The sequence below is a fragment of the Lonchura striata genome, chromosome Z (genome assembly GCF_046129695.1).
Source record: "Lonchura striata isolate bLonStr1 chromosome Z, bLonStr1.mat, whole genome shotgun sequence".
Taxonomy (NCBI): domain Eukaryota; kingdom Metazoa; phylum Chordata; class Aves; order Passeriformes; family Estrildidae; genus Lonchura; species Lonchura striata.
In genome coordinates this window covers 39442939-39455379 of record NC_134642.1, presented here as the reverse complement: position 1 = coordinate 39455379, position 12441 = coordinate 39442939, and the positions used below count along the sequence as shown (strand labels likewise).

The 12441-nt window shown below is 43.9% G+C and overlaps 2 protein-coding genes across 2 annotated transcripts in view; both read right to left on the bottom strand.

Annotated features, from left to right (window-relative positions):
* Positions 1 to 1750: 1750 nt before the first annotated feature.
* Positions 1751 to 2671, bottom strand: MRPL17 (mitochondrial ribosomal protein L17). Its single transcript, XM_021554628.2, has 3 exons — positions 2462 to 2671; positions 2258 to 2326; positions 1751 to 2184 (listed from the first exon to the last, which is right to left on the bottom strand). The coding sequence occupies exons 1-3, from the start codon at positions 2633 to 2635 to the stop codon at positions 1933 to 1935; spliced, it is 495 nt and encodes a 164-aa protein (XP_021410303.1). The 5' UTR covers positions 2636 to 2671; the 3' UTR covers positions 1751 to 1932.
* A 1838-nt stretch (positions 2672 to 4509) lies between these two features.
* Positions 4510 to 12441, bottom strand: part of CCBE1 (collagen and calcium binding EGF domains 1) — a 95830-nt gene continuing 87898 nt past the window's right edge. Inside the window, exons 8-11 of the mRNA XM_021554631.2 lie at positions 10748 to 10887; positions 10621 to 10656; positions 10047 to 10082; positions 4510 to 8501 (exon numbers count right to left, since the gene is read on the bottom strand). Of these exons, the coding sequence (XP_021410306.1) occupies positions 8268 to 8501; positions 10047 to 10082; positions 10621 to 10656; positions 10748 to 10887 (446 nt within the window). The 3' untranslated portion in view covers positions 4510 to 8267. The remainder of the gene's footprint in view (positions 8502 to 10046; positions 10083 to 10620; positions 10657 to 10747; positions 10888 to 12441) is intronic.

Sequence of the window (12441 nt, the reverse complement as noted above, 5' to 3'; positions counted from 1 at the left end):
GCATCCAGGTTCCCGAGGTGGAAGAGGACAGGATGTAAGAACTGATCATTGGACCTGTGTGTGGTTATAAGGGCGATGGAAGCAGCCTGATCCTGGCAGCCAGGACACAAGGGAATAATGAGGAGAGTTTTCCCATATTAACTGTGACTTTCCCCTTTGTTTTCCTCTACAGGCAGCTGAAAGCCTGAACCACTCAAGTACAAGACAGTCTGGCAGGACAACCACCCTCATGGCAGAAGCTTCCACAATCTTATAAAATGTTCAGGGACATATAGTAGCACTGAATTGAGAAGGACTACACACTGTGTTTGTGAGATGATGAATGCTTTGTCAGCTGCCCTAATATTCATACAGATACTGCAAAATATGCATTTGTACACAAAAAACCCTGTTGTATCTAGGATTTCCCCCAATTTAGCTAAGAATCTTCTAGCTGTTTTTGCACTTTAGTAAACTCAAGATAACTTAAGGTCAAGCAGATGTGAGTGTGACTTGTTTTCCTTTTCCCTCATTAAATGTTTTTTTAGAGGTATTTTTGTATTTTGTTAAAGCCTCAGCATGGACTTTTAATGTGGAATTTGTGCAGCAGTTTGGTTCAGAAAACATGTATTTGAATATGGCCAACTGCAAAGAGGACAATTTCAAGGTTATTAGAAACATAAAGATTAAAGTCTGTCTGAACACTGACCTTGTGGCAGTTCAACTGTTTTTGTTCTTCCTTAAGCAGTACCACCCATCTTTAATTTCTCACTGGTGTTTATTAAAACAGAACTAGTACTATGTGAAATAAGTGTCTTGAAGAGAGAATATATCATGGGGGTTCTTTGTCTTTCCATACAATTAGCTTGCTACACAGGGCCACTTGTTTAAATCTCTTAAGTTTGTGAAACCTGGGAGGAAGAAATGCAACAAAGTTTAGGAAGCCACACTAGTTCCATTGTGTATTGCCACGAAGAGTTGGGCCAAGTGTTCTTGAAGTCCTTTCCAACTAGGTATTCTATCCTGTGATTTTATATTTGGGTTGGTTTTGTTTTGTTTTGGGTTTTTTTTTTTCACTTCCAAGTTACAGCTAGGACTTTCAAGTACTAGCTGTGCCTAAAATTAAAGACAAAGCTAGCAAATCAAGATTTTTACTGCTCAGTAGTTACACCACTCTGAAAATGTTCTGCTACTTCCCATTTTTGTTCCAGTAGAAGAGATGTCTAGCACTCCTGCTGCCTCTGAACCTGTGGTGTCTGTCAAGCTCTTGCTAGATTACTATGACTCATGCCTGTTTGCACCTTATAAGACACAATTCTTTTGTTGTCTCTTTACAGTACTTAGCTCAGTGTTACTATACTGTTTACACTCAGTGCTTTTTAAACAGCTTAAGTATCTTATATCTCACCAAACTTCCTACCCTGAAATGCTGAACAGTGGCTCCTAGAACACAGTTAGCAAATCCAGTTTTCTGGAATAAGCAATTAACTTACAAGCACATGAATTATGCTGATCAGGGGAGGTTTAAATAGGACATGAAGAAGAATTTCTTTGCAGAAAGGGTGAATAAACACAAATGTGTTTATACATTTATACATTTAATAAACACAAACTCCAGGATGTGGAGATTGTTAAAATTAAGACTGGATATGGCACTTAGCGCCATAGTCTGGTTCACACAGTGGTGTTTGATCATAGGCTGGACTTGATAACTTCAAAGGTCATTTCTGACCTAAATGATTCTCTGAACACAACTCAAATACAAGCAAACTGACTTTCTGAACAAAGTTTATTTACACAGAAAGTATCAATCATCACGGCTCCTAGCTTGGCTTCCTTCTGCTGAGTCTCTATTCAAAGCACTGGAAGCAGCCAGCGAACTCACGCCTGGCCACGGCAACTTCCATCACCCTCCATCCCTCCTGCCACGCCTTCGCTTCTCCAGGCCCGCCGCTAGACGGGGGTGCCCCGGGGCCGCGCGTCCTGCCGGCACCCCTTGAGCAGCTGGTTCAGCAGCGTCCTGTCGGAGTCGCGGCGCGGGCGGACGAGCGGCGGCAGCGGGTTCCCCTTCAGCTCGATCACCGCCATCTTCGCGCGGTCCAGCCCGTCCCGGTTGGGGATCTGCAGCAGCCGCGTGTAGCTGCCGGGGTGCGTCTGGAAGCGGGGCGCCAGCACCTTGAACAGCTTGTGGATGAGGTCCTTCTCCTGCTCAGGGGGCGGCACGCTCAGCCCCGGCTCCGCGGCGGGCCGGGACGGATGTGGGGCCGGGGGTACTTACGGTCAGCCAGAAATCCGCCATGCGCATGGCGCGCTCGTCCCTGTCCCCCCGCTTGGCGTAGTCGATGAGCTGCGGGGAAGAAGGAGGCGGTGGGTCAGGAGAGGCGGTGGGTCAGGAGAGGCGGTGGGTCAGGAGAGGCGGTGGGTCAGGGCGCCTCCCGCCGCCCCCCGGCCCGCTCCGGCGCGCTCGGGCGCCGCCGCTCACCCGCTCGGCGTAGCCGCGCATCTCGTCGGCCCGCGCCCAGGGCGTCTCGATGCGCTCATAGCGCACCAGCGCGGTCACCAGGTTCCGCAGCAGGTCCAGGCGCGACCGCGGGCTGAGCCCGAGCCGCCGGAACACGCGGCCGTGCGAGATGGCGGCCGCCACCGACAGCCGCATCCCGCCGATCGACCGACGGCCCGGCCGCCGCCGCCGCCTCCCGGCAGCGCTCGGGCGCCGCGCAGCGCGCCGGGAGCTGTAGTCGCAGCCGCAGTCCCGCCGTGCCGGAACGGGGCAGGCTGGAAACATGGTCCCGCCTTCCTGACGGAACAGGGTCGTCCTGAAGCACACGACACAGCAATGCGTTCATATTCTTGCGTATCTTGGATAAGGGAGACTCCGGAGCCTCTCCGGGAAATCCGTTCCAGGGTTCAGTCACCCGAACAACTCACGAAGTGGTTCCTCTTGCACAACTGGAACTTCCTGTGCACCACTTTCGGCCCGTTGTCGCATGTCCTACTGCTCGGCTCCACTAGCTGAGCCTAGTCCATCCCCCGACCCTTCCCTGCAGACACTGGCAGACACTGATGAGGTCCTCCCTCAGCCTCCTCGGGAGGCCGAACACGACCACCTAGCGCAGCCTTTTCTCATATGAGACACTCCAGCCCCTTAATTACTTTTGCCACTCTCCACTGGACCTGCTCCAGGAGCTCCACGTCTCTCGCGCTCCAGTTCTGCGCACAGGAGCCCAGAACTGGACACAATGCTCCATGCTGAGTAGAGGGACCTGATCGCCTCCCTCGCCCTGCTGGCACTGCTCTTCCTCACGGAGTTCAGCCCGCAGCCGCGTACCGGGACAGGGAGCGGGGGCAGACCCGGCGGAGCGGGGAGATGCTTGCGGACGTGGCGATCCAGTGTCCCGGCGGTCCTCTGTTAGTTCTTTTTAAAACTATCGGATGGAATTTAATTAAACAAGCAGATTTAAAAATGTCTGACTTTAATACAGTGCTCTTTAACTGGTTAAAAGGTCTGCATCATGTCATACGACTACCATCTTGCTTTCTCCAGATGCACACATCAAGTAACTGAGATCCTGCTTTCCATGAATTTTTGGCTGTTCTGTTCTGTTATCCTCATACAGTCACAGAACAGCACTACTAGCGGGATCCTCAGTACAGCCAGGAACTCCTTTGTCTAGCTTTTCTGCTAACCATAGATTTTTGTCTTTAACACTTTCTTTAACACTTTGCTTCCACTATCTACTTTCTAAAACCGAAGGCAGTGGTTATTATGACTACTCCGAATTTTGTCTTTTTCTTTCTTTTTTTTTTTTTTTTTTTTTTTTCTTTTCTTTTTTCTGTTACTCCCATGATTTACTATGACTTATAGATACTTTCCATTTAACTTTGTATACACATTTACCCGCATATGGGGGATTTTGGATCCCGGCGATGGAGTGGGATCCTGCCAGGGATGACAGCCCGTCCGACGTGGTGCCCGCCCTGCATCTGCCCTTGAGGCATTGCGCAGGCAGCGTGGGCTTTGCAGGGACGAAGGGGCAAGATGGGCTTCTTCTGCGGACACAGCCCGCAGGATGTTCCCGGGGCTGCGGGGCTGGGCTCGACTGGATGCCTGCGAGGGGCAGGCAAGGCCTGATGGAGAGTATGTGTTGTTCCCCCTTTTCCCCATTACTGGTGGCGGGATGCCGGAGAGCTCCGGATCCCTGTACCGCATCCCCGGGCTGTGCAGAAGCTGCACACACAGGCCAGCGTGGGGTGGGGCTGCTGGATCCAGCCTCGTGTAGCCCTGATGTGGCACAGGAGCCACATCCATCCACAGAGCAGAGGTGGCTGTGTGCTTTATTACCACAAAGACTGAAACCCACCCCAGCTTGCAAGAGCTCATGTCCCAGAGTCAAAGAATTATGATAGTATTGTTCAGGTCCAAGAAAAGTGCTAGAAGGCAGCATAAAGAGATTTCCTGCCATCTGTTTCTTCCAGCCGACATCACCGTGTTTCAGAGAAAGGGCAGTGTGTAATAAAAGCAGCTACCAACAGTGTAAGAAAAAATATCTTTGTTATTATGAATGCATCATAAAATCACAGTCATCTTATACACATTTTAGTATTTTATATATAAATAAAGTGAACACTACAGTTATTGGAATGTGTAAAAGGAACAAACATACGGATTTTTTAAAATGTGAAATTAACAGAGGATTGGACCCCATCCCCACCTTTTGTTGCTGTTCTGGGACTTGGTACATTAATTCTGAATTACTTCTAGGCAGAAGGCTATGCAAGCTGTGATGCTAACAGTAACTCCAGGCATGACCCTAATTCTATTTACAACTCTCCTTCCCCTAATTTAGCCTGACTACATAGGAATTCTTGTGTGTCAGAACTACAGCTTTGCAAGAAAGACCAAATCTTTATGTACTTTGCACAGTGTTGAAAAAAACAAAATTTTTCAGGATTCATTTTGTTAAATCTGTTAATCAGAATTTTCTTATCACTAAACACTCTTACAAATGCTCCCTTTAAATATATTTCTAATATTAATAAAATAACAGATTCTTTATTATCCTTCTGCTTATAATTTGATGTCTTAACATCAAAATAATATTTCTTTCTAATAAAATTATACATACCATTTATAGGAAACAAAGTTGTCATGTGCATAAGCCTGGTAATGAGACTAACCATGAGTGTAGAAGTTTCTACTTTCTTGTTCTGGATTCTTGGGAGAGTTTGTTATTTTTGGAGCCACAGAGTAATAAATAATTTGCAAGGGAGTGGCTTCTCTGGCTACCAGTTACAAAACTTAAAATTGGAAATTATTCCTCTGCTCTGGCTTGATAAAACATTCGGTATGCTGAAGAAAATGACACTCTTCTGAATCTTTATGTGTTTACCCCAAAATCTGAATGAAATCTTGCTGATGCAATGTTTGATGAGTTACCACAGAGGTAATCTGAAATGAGAAAGTTCCATGCAAAGATCTCAGCTGAATGCAGACTGAAGGCTTACCCTTCCCAGCCAGCTGTGCTCAGAGGGGCTCTCCCTGCTGCAGGAATTCCTATGTCATGTTGGGAGGTCTTTGCCATAGTGTTCCCTCCTTGATGCTGGGACTCAAACAGTTTTGAGGCAGAAAATCTGGGCAGAGGAGGTTAACAAGGGCAAACCCAAGGAACACATTCTATCACCTTTTTTAAGTACTGTGAAAGCCAATGATGCTAGCTCCAGAAAGGGAAATCACTGAGGTTTCCATTCAGAAAGGCACATAAGCATGTGCTGTTTATATTCATGAATCTGTAGAAAAACTTGCTGTACTAACAGCAAAATATTTATTTTAGCTGCTTTTCTGGTCCAGTGTCAGAATAGCTCTTTCCTTGGCACTGTTACAGCTGGGCATTGTCCCCTCTCCTTGAATTTATGGTCAGACTGTGGGAACTTCTCATTTGGTATGTGCCTCTATTCTGAAAAGCAGAACTTAGAATTAAAATAAGTGCCTTTTTTAGACTACATCACCTTGTGGGCTGTGGGCAATAGTATTTAGTTTGTATTGGCTCATCTAACAGAAGTTAGATCATTCAGATGGTCAAAAACCTGCAGCTACTAATTTTCTAGTGGGAACCAACCTGATCCAGCAGGGTGCAGTAGTAAACATATGAAAGGGTTCCATAATTTGCTGGATTTAAAAACGCAACATTTGACATTTAACAAACTTAATTAAGATTACATATTCATAAATGACATAATTTATACTTAGTTACACTTGAAATTATGAAAATAAATGCCTCAGTTCATGCTATCTTTGAGATTTTTTCCCAGCCTGCTGCATATAAGACCATCCCTCTTTTGGACACAGATACCTCCCTCAAGTCTCCCTTATTATATGATTCACAAGATTACTTGGATCTGCAGCTGCTGGCAGAGCTCCTCCCAGACAGAGGAGAAGCCCAAGGACCACAGAGTTAGATTACTATAAATTTTTTTCAGCTATCCAAATGAATTAGGCATTGTTTTGTAAATGCTGATACAGACATAATGTGAAAAGAAATACAGAACACTCATGTTCTTAAAAGCCCTGGCTTGTGGCTTAGTGGCAGCGAGACATTGAGAAACAGCTTCAGGAATGAACACATCCTCTTAAAACAATACACAAAAGTTATGGAAAAATCTAGATAGCCAGCTGTTTATGTAGCGTGACCTGTACTGATGCTGTCAGAATTGCACCAACTATTTTTTGGCCCAGAGAATGTGGAATGGAATCAAAACCTTTATGTGTTATCTGAAAAGGCCCTTCTTATATTTTTAACTGTATTTATTCTACTGGAACATGCAAGCCCGGAAAAACATGGCAAAATAACAACTTTCTCTTTGCATTTGTGACATGGACGCTACCGAACACTAAAAAGACTGTAGAAGTAGCAGATACACAGACACAATTTTGAAATTTTGTGCTTAATATACTCCATTATATTCTAAGCATGGCAAAGTTCTCAGCAGCTGTAGTAATCCAAAAGAAATGGCAACATACATCATCCATGAGGTATGGTATAACTTGTGCATCCAATTTTCCAGTGTAAATAAAGGGAACTCCCTTTTATCCCCATTCACAAGCATAGGATCCCATGTGCAATACCTCACCTTAGCCATCCTTGTACCAGTTGAAATGTTCTGTCATGTGCACTCCTGCTCCTACTCACACTCCTCGTAGACCCAGCCAAACACACTGCCACTCTGTGGTCCAGTTTGGTGAAAGCCGTTTAGGTTGGTCTCATGCAGCAGAGGAACAAAACAGGTGGAAGCTCTATGCAAACATGAGGCCTCTTTCTGGTCTTGATTTCACTCAGATTTCAAAATTTCACCAATGAAGATATGCACCTGCAAGAAGTCAGAACCTGACTCTTTCTGTAAGGCTGGGATATATTTTGTTCTTGCCAATAAGCCTGCTTGATTCACTTGTGTTTTGGTTTCCTGCTTTAAACATCCCCTTTATCTTAATTATCTTTGTGTAATGTATCCAGCACAAAGCTGTTGAGAAAGCTAACTGGCCTTCACACTGAGCAGTGGGATAATGGCAAAGAAAAAGTAGTGCTTGTATTGTCCTAAAGTAGTTTAGGACGCACACATCTTTTGACTGTCTTTGAACAATACTCTAGCAACACAAAGCTGAATAGTTTCCTGATCAAGCAACAGCACTCTTGTTTAACCCTTCAGTGTATTTTTTTTGCCTTTTTCTGCCTTGATGAGGCATAATAGAGGACATGTGGACTCTGCTGTGAAACACGGGTCCACTCCTCACACTCTCCTATGCCTGGGGACAGTAGCTGGAGACTTGAGTTTAGTGGCATAATTTATTTGCATTCATAAAGTAACTGTGGACCAAGGTGTTCATCATTAACATCATTCAAGGATGATGTTCAGCTAACCCTTTGTCCTTGGCAAAATTTGTGTACTGGGTCATTTGGACATAGAATGCAAAGCAGGCAAATGGAATGCTGTGGTCTGTGTTATTAGCTAGAGCATGCCTTAATCATACTATATGCTAAGAAGACTTTTTGATAGTCTAGGTACAGTGCACAGTGCAGGCTTGGCAGTATGGAATTTCTGCAAGGAGGCTACTACCATGGACCAGGAAAGCTATAGTACAGGCAGCATGGTTCAGGAAAAGCAGAAAGAAAAATGGGAAATTATATCTATATATATATATAGACATATATATATATATATATATATATAACATTGTCAGTGCATTTTTTTAATATTGAAGAATTCTAAAGAGCCTTTTTTTTCAGTAGGAATAGCTAGGGGTGGTCTGCCTTCTGTATCCTGGTGCTCCTGGATGTTGCCCGTGGTTTGTAGTCTTCTCCGGATCCAAAATCTACTGTGTCATGATAGTTTGTGAATTCCTGAGGTAATGGAAACTCTTCTGTTGATGAATGAGTCCTGTGTCCAAACACTCTCTCTTGCAGCTCAGCGATGTCATTTCTGATGTCTGCCATCATCAGCAATAGGAAATCAAATGAACCTGGTGGGCCCTGCAGTCACAAGGCACTGCTGTTAATAACAATCCACCTTGCTCTTACAGTTCTCAAACTGGCTGATAGAATTACTTCTGCAGGGGGTGTTCAGTAAAATCCTGCTTGGTATCAATTGCTGAAAGCTAATGGTCTGCTTTTTAACCACCTTCAATCAGGAAACAATTTTTGAAAGAATCAAATGTTTTTGCAGACAGAGCTTACATTTACAAGATGCTCAGCCCTTTTGTCAGTTAACAATTCCTTTGCTTAATAAGAATATCTTCAGATCTCATAGGAATAGAGGAGATTAATCTTGGTTTCTTGTCTTGTTGCTTATTAAACTGACATAAATTACATTCTTAGAATGATTAATCAACAAATGCTTTTAAACTACTATTATTTGTCAAGTGTCTTTCCAATATGTAACCTCACTGCTGTCCATCACTTACTAAATATATTGGTAGTTACAATGCAGAGAGTATCTGATTTTAGAAAATCATTATTTCTTTTTGGCTGACTTCACACAGTAAAATAAAAATAACAGTAAAATAAACTGTTAATACTGAGCACAGTCTGCCAGGCACACTCTTAAAAATCAACCCACCAATGAGAAAATACAATAAATAAATGAATAGAGTCATAGAGTGTTTTGGGTTGGAAGGGACCTTAGAGACCATGTAGTCCCAGCACTTCTGCCATGGGCAGGGACACTTTTCCACAGACCAGATTCCTCAGAGCCCCATCCTGCTTGGTCTTAAGCACTTAGAGGGATGGGGCACCCACATCTTCTCTTGGCAACTTGTGCCAGTGTCTCACCACCCTCACAATAAAGAATATCCTAATATCTAATTTAAACCTGCCTTCTTTCGGTTTGAAGCCATTCCTTTGTCCTGTCACTACATGCCCTTGTGAATAGTGCCTCTCCATTTTTCTTGTAGATTCCCTTCAGATATGCCATTAGGTCACCATGATGCCTTCTCTTTTCCAGGCTGAAAAATCACAACTCTCTCAGCCTTTCCTCTTAGGAAAGGTGCTCCAGTCCTCTAATCAACTTGGTGGCCTCCTATGGACTTGCTCGAGCAGGTCCATGTCCTTCCTGTGCTGGGGACCCCAGAGATTTTTTTAAACAAGTTTGCCTGAAAACAGATTGTCATTATTCATTCCTTCTTCTGAGCTCAAAACCTCTAATTTCCCAAATCTGGCATAGGTGAGGGGCAGGATTTTAAAAGGTTCCAGGGAGCAAATTCCCACTTGGAGCAGAGGTTGAACTGTACTAAGTAGCACTCTGCATGGTTCTGCCTTCTAATGATGTCTAAGCACCTGTGTAAGACAGAGGTGCACCTACTGCCTTTGGCTGCATACCCAGCAAAGGAAGAGGTTTGTAAGCAAAAACATTTGGATGAAAACAGGTAATTACTTGGTTTCTAATAACATTTTCTATGTATGTAAATTATCTGTTATCTTGGCACAGGAGTTTCTTTTATTTTCTTTTTCTTTGGCTGACCTGTGGTTAGTGGTCAGCATTACTCTGTTGTGGAAATTTCTCCTGTGTGGAATACTTACAGGTATCCCCTTTGGTCCTGGTGCTCCTCGCTCCCCCTGTAATCAATACCACCTTAGTTAGTTTGCTGTGACTAAAGGAAACTGGAAAAGTTTGCTTCTTCAGCCTCACTTACTGTCCACAGATCAAGAATCATCAGCTGATGATTGTACGGAAAAAGAAAAGGAAGTGAAGGAGGAATGCAAGGAAATTGCTGCTGATTCTAGTGGGAGCAGAGTGGGGCATTTCTGATATTTCTCTTGGACAGTAACAAGCGAATCAATGAACAAGAAGAATTCACAATAATGAAAAGGGCTAAAACATCAACATTTCTTCATGGAAAAGCCAAAAGAGCTGCAGAGAAAGAAGAGAATTCTGTGTGGCATAGAGTCTAGCAGACTATTTGCAAGACTTCAGGAATGGCAAACACAAAATAGTAGAAAGATGACATGAAGCAGTGGGACAGTAAGATACTTTAATTTTAACAAAGGAAATGAGGTAGTAAAAGGTTATGACCACAAATGTGTAGTCCCTGTAGCAAGGCTGCACTTCACATGTGCATGTGCCCATCTTATGGAAATTAGTACCTCTCCTCACCTTGCTACCATCTCTCCCAGGGGCGCCAGGTGGGCCCTGCAAGAGAAAAGAAGGTATTCATAAGGGTGTGAGAAGTTGTGGAGTAAGGACAATTGTGCAGTGCATGGCAGGAGACAGGAATACTGACCACAGGGCCCCGTCTGCCCTGTTTAATGTGTGATATGTCTGGAGATGGGCCCATTGGTCCCATTGATCCACGGGGGCCTGGCTGTCCAGGAGGTCCAGGTAATCCAGGAGCTCCTTGACTCCCTTTAGGTCCTGGAGCCCCTGAAATCAAAAGCAAAAGTTACCTGCAAGAGAAGCCTTTATGACACTTCATCAGTGTAAGAAGTAGGGAATGACTTATTTTTTAAAGACCCAATGGGCTGGTTACTTTAACACACACAAATCCACAACAACACGATCGATTTATCTGCATCTGTGACAACATTAACCCTTGTCATAGGGCTACAAGAGATGACCAACAAACAGTTACATCTGGTGTATAACAAGAATTCAAATCTGCCAGGTGCTTAGGGACACAGACTGGGAATGAGAAGAAGAGCACAAATGTCTCATTTTCACAAAGAAGAAAATATCACATTTAGGAGCATCTCATTAAAAGAAAGCCTCAGAAAACTCATGGGAATTTGGGTCATGGGCAGCTACATGACTGACACAAGCAAGACGTGTGGGGTGTGGGGCTGCACCTCTCTTTTTCCCAGTGCAATAGCCAGTGTGTTATGAGGCTCTGTTCTTCTATCCTGCTTTATATAATTTTCAGCTTTTGCTTGTTCAGGAGAGCATGTTACTCTTTAGGAAGCACCCAGGCAACAAAACATGTTTAACTCAAAAGAAACAGTCATAAAAATAAACCAGAAAATCGGGCACCTGCAAAAACATTTGCACACAAAAAAGCACCATTAAAATGCCACTAGCTGAAACTTCATGATTAGAGGGGAAACACTTCTCTTCATACTGGGGGCAAATGAAAAACATAGAGAATATAAGACAGAGAGTAAAAAGCACTCAGCAGGACTGAATATGTACAGTTGGGATTTTCAAAAGGAGACAACTCAAGTTCAGTAATGACTCCCTGGGGGCAGCAGAGGAGGTGAGAAAGGGTGGCTTTAAGGGTTTTTTTAGGGGTGGTTTTCAGATTCCTACAGTACCTTGGACAGCTCAGTCAAGGGGAAACCCAGTGGGTGGGAGACCTGCAGGATCAGGCCTCCCTTGGAGGAATTGCAAAGTAACCCACTCTACCCTTCAGAGTCTGTTGCAGAACCTCCAAACATATTGTCCTTGCACTTACAATGAACTGAAGACTGAAGATACCCATCCTCCAGGAAAATGAGATAATGACTCAGAAAACAAAGCAAGACTGCAAAAGGGGGTGTAAATGGGAAGATGGGGTGCAGTTCAGTGGGGAGTAAATCAATCTTCATAAGGAATATTTGCCAGTACTCTGTAAGAATCCTTCTGAAATCCAGCACAATGCTTGGATTTATTTCTGACCCAAAATTAGTTCTGCATTAAACAGAACTTGCAAAATTTTGAGTATTGATGACCACCAGATGTGAGTTGTTTGGATTAAGTTTGGGCTTTAGGATCTCTCTGGTTTTCACATTGTTTCAATCTATAACTTAGCAAAGAAGGTGTGAGTGGAGTTATACTTTTATTTTCAGATTTCTTTCAATCTGGGATATAACATAAAACCAGCAGATGAATCCTCATGAATCAGGCAAAGAAAAATAATGGATTTAGCACAAACTCCTATGAGCTGTAAGCACATATTCTACTACTGACAGTGAGCTGAAGCAATAGGTGTTCCTGAAATGAAGT

Excerpts from the sequence above, each read along its gene's own strand:
- MRPL17 (XM_021554628.2), bottom strand. The coding sequence starts at position 2,635 with ATGCGGCTGTCGGTGGCGGCCGCCATCTCGCACGGCCGCGTGTTCCGG. Across the intron at positions 2,327-2,461 it reads TGCGCGGCTACGCCGAGCGG|CTCATCGACTACGCCAAGCG; the intron begins GTGAGCGGCGGC and ends TCTTCCCCGCAG. Across the intron at positions 2,185-2,257 it reads TGGCGGATTTCTGGCTGACC|GAGAAGGACCTCATCCACAA; the intron begins GTAAGTACCCCC and ends CCCCCTGAGCAG.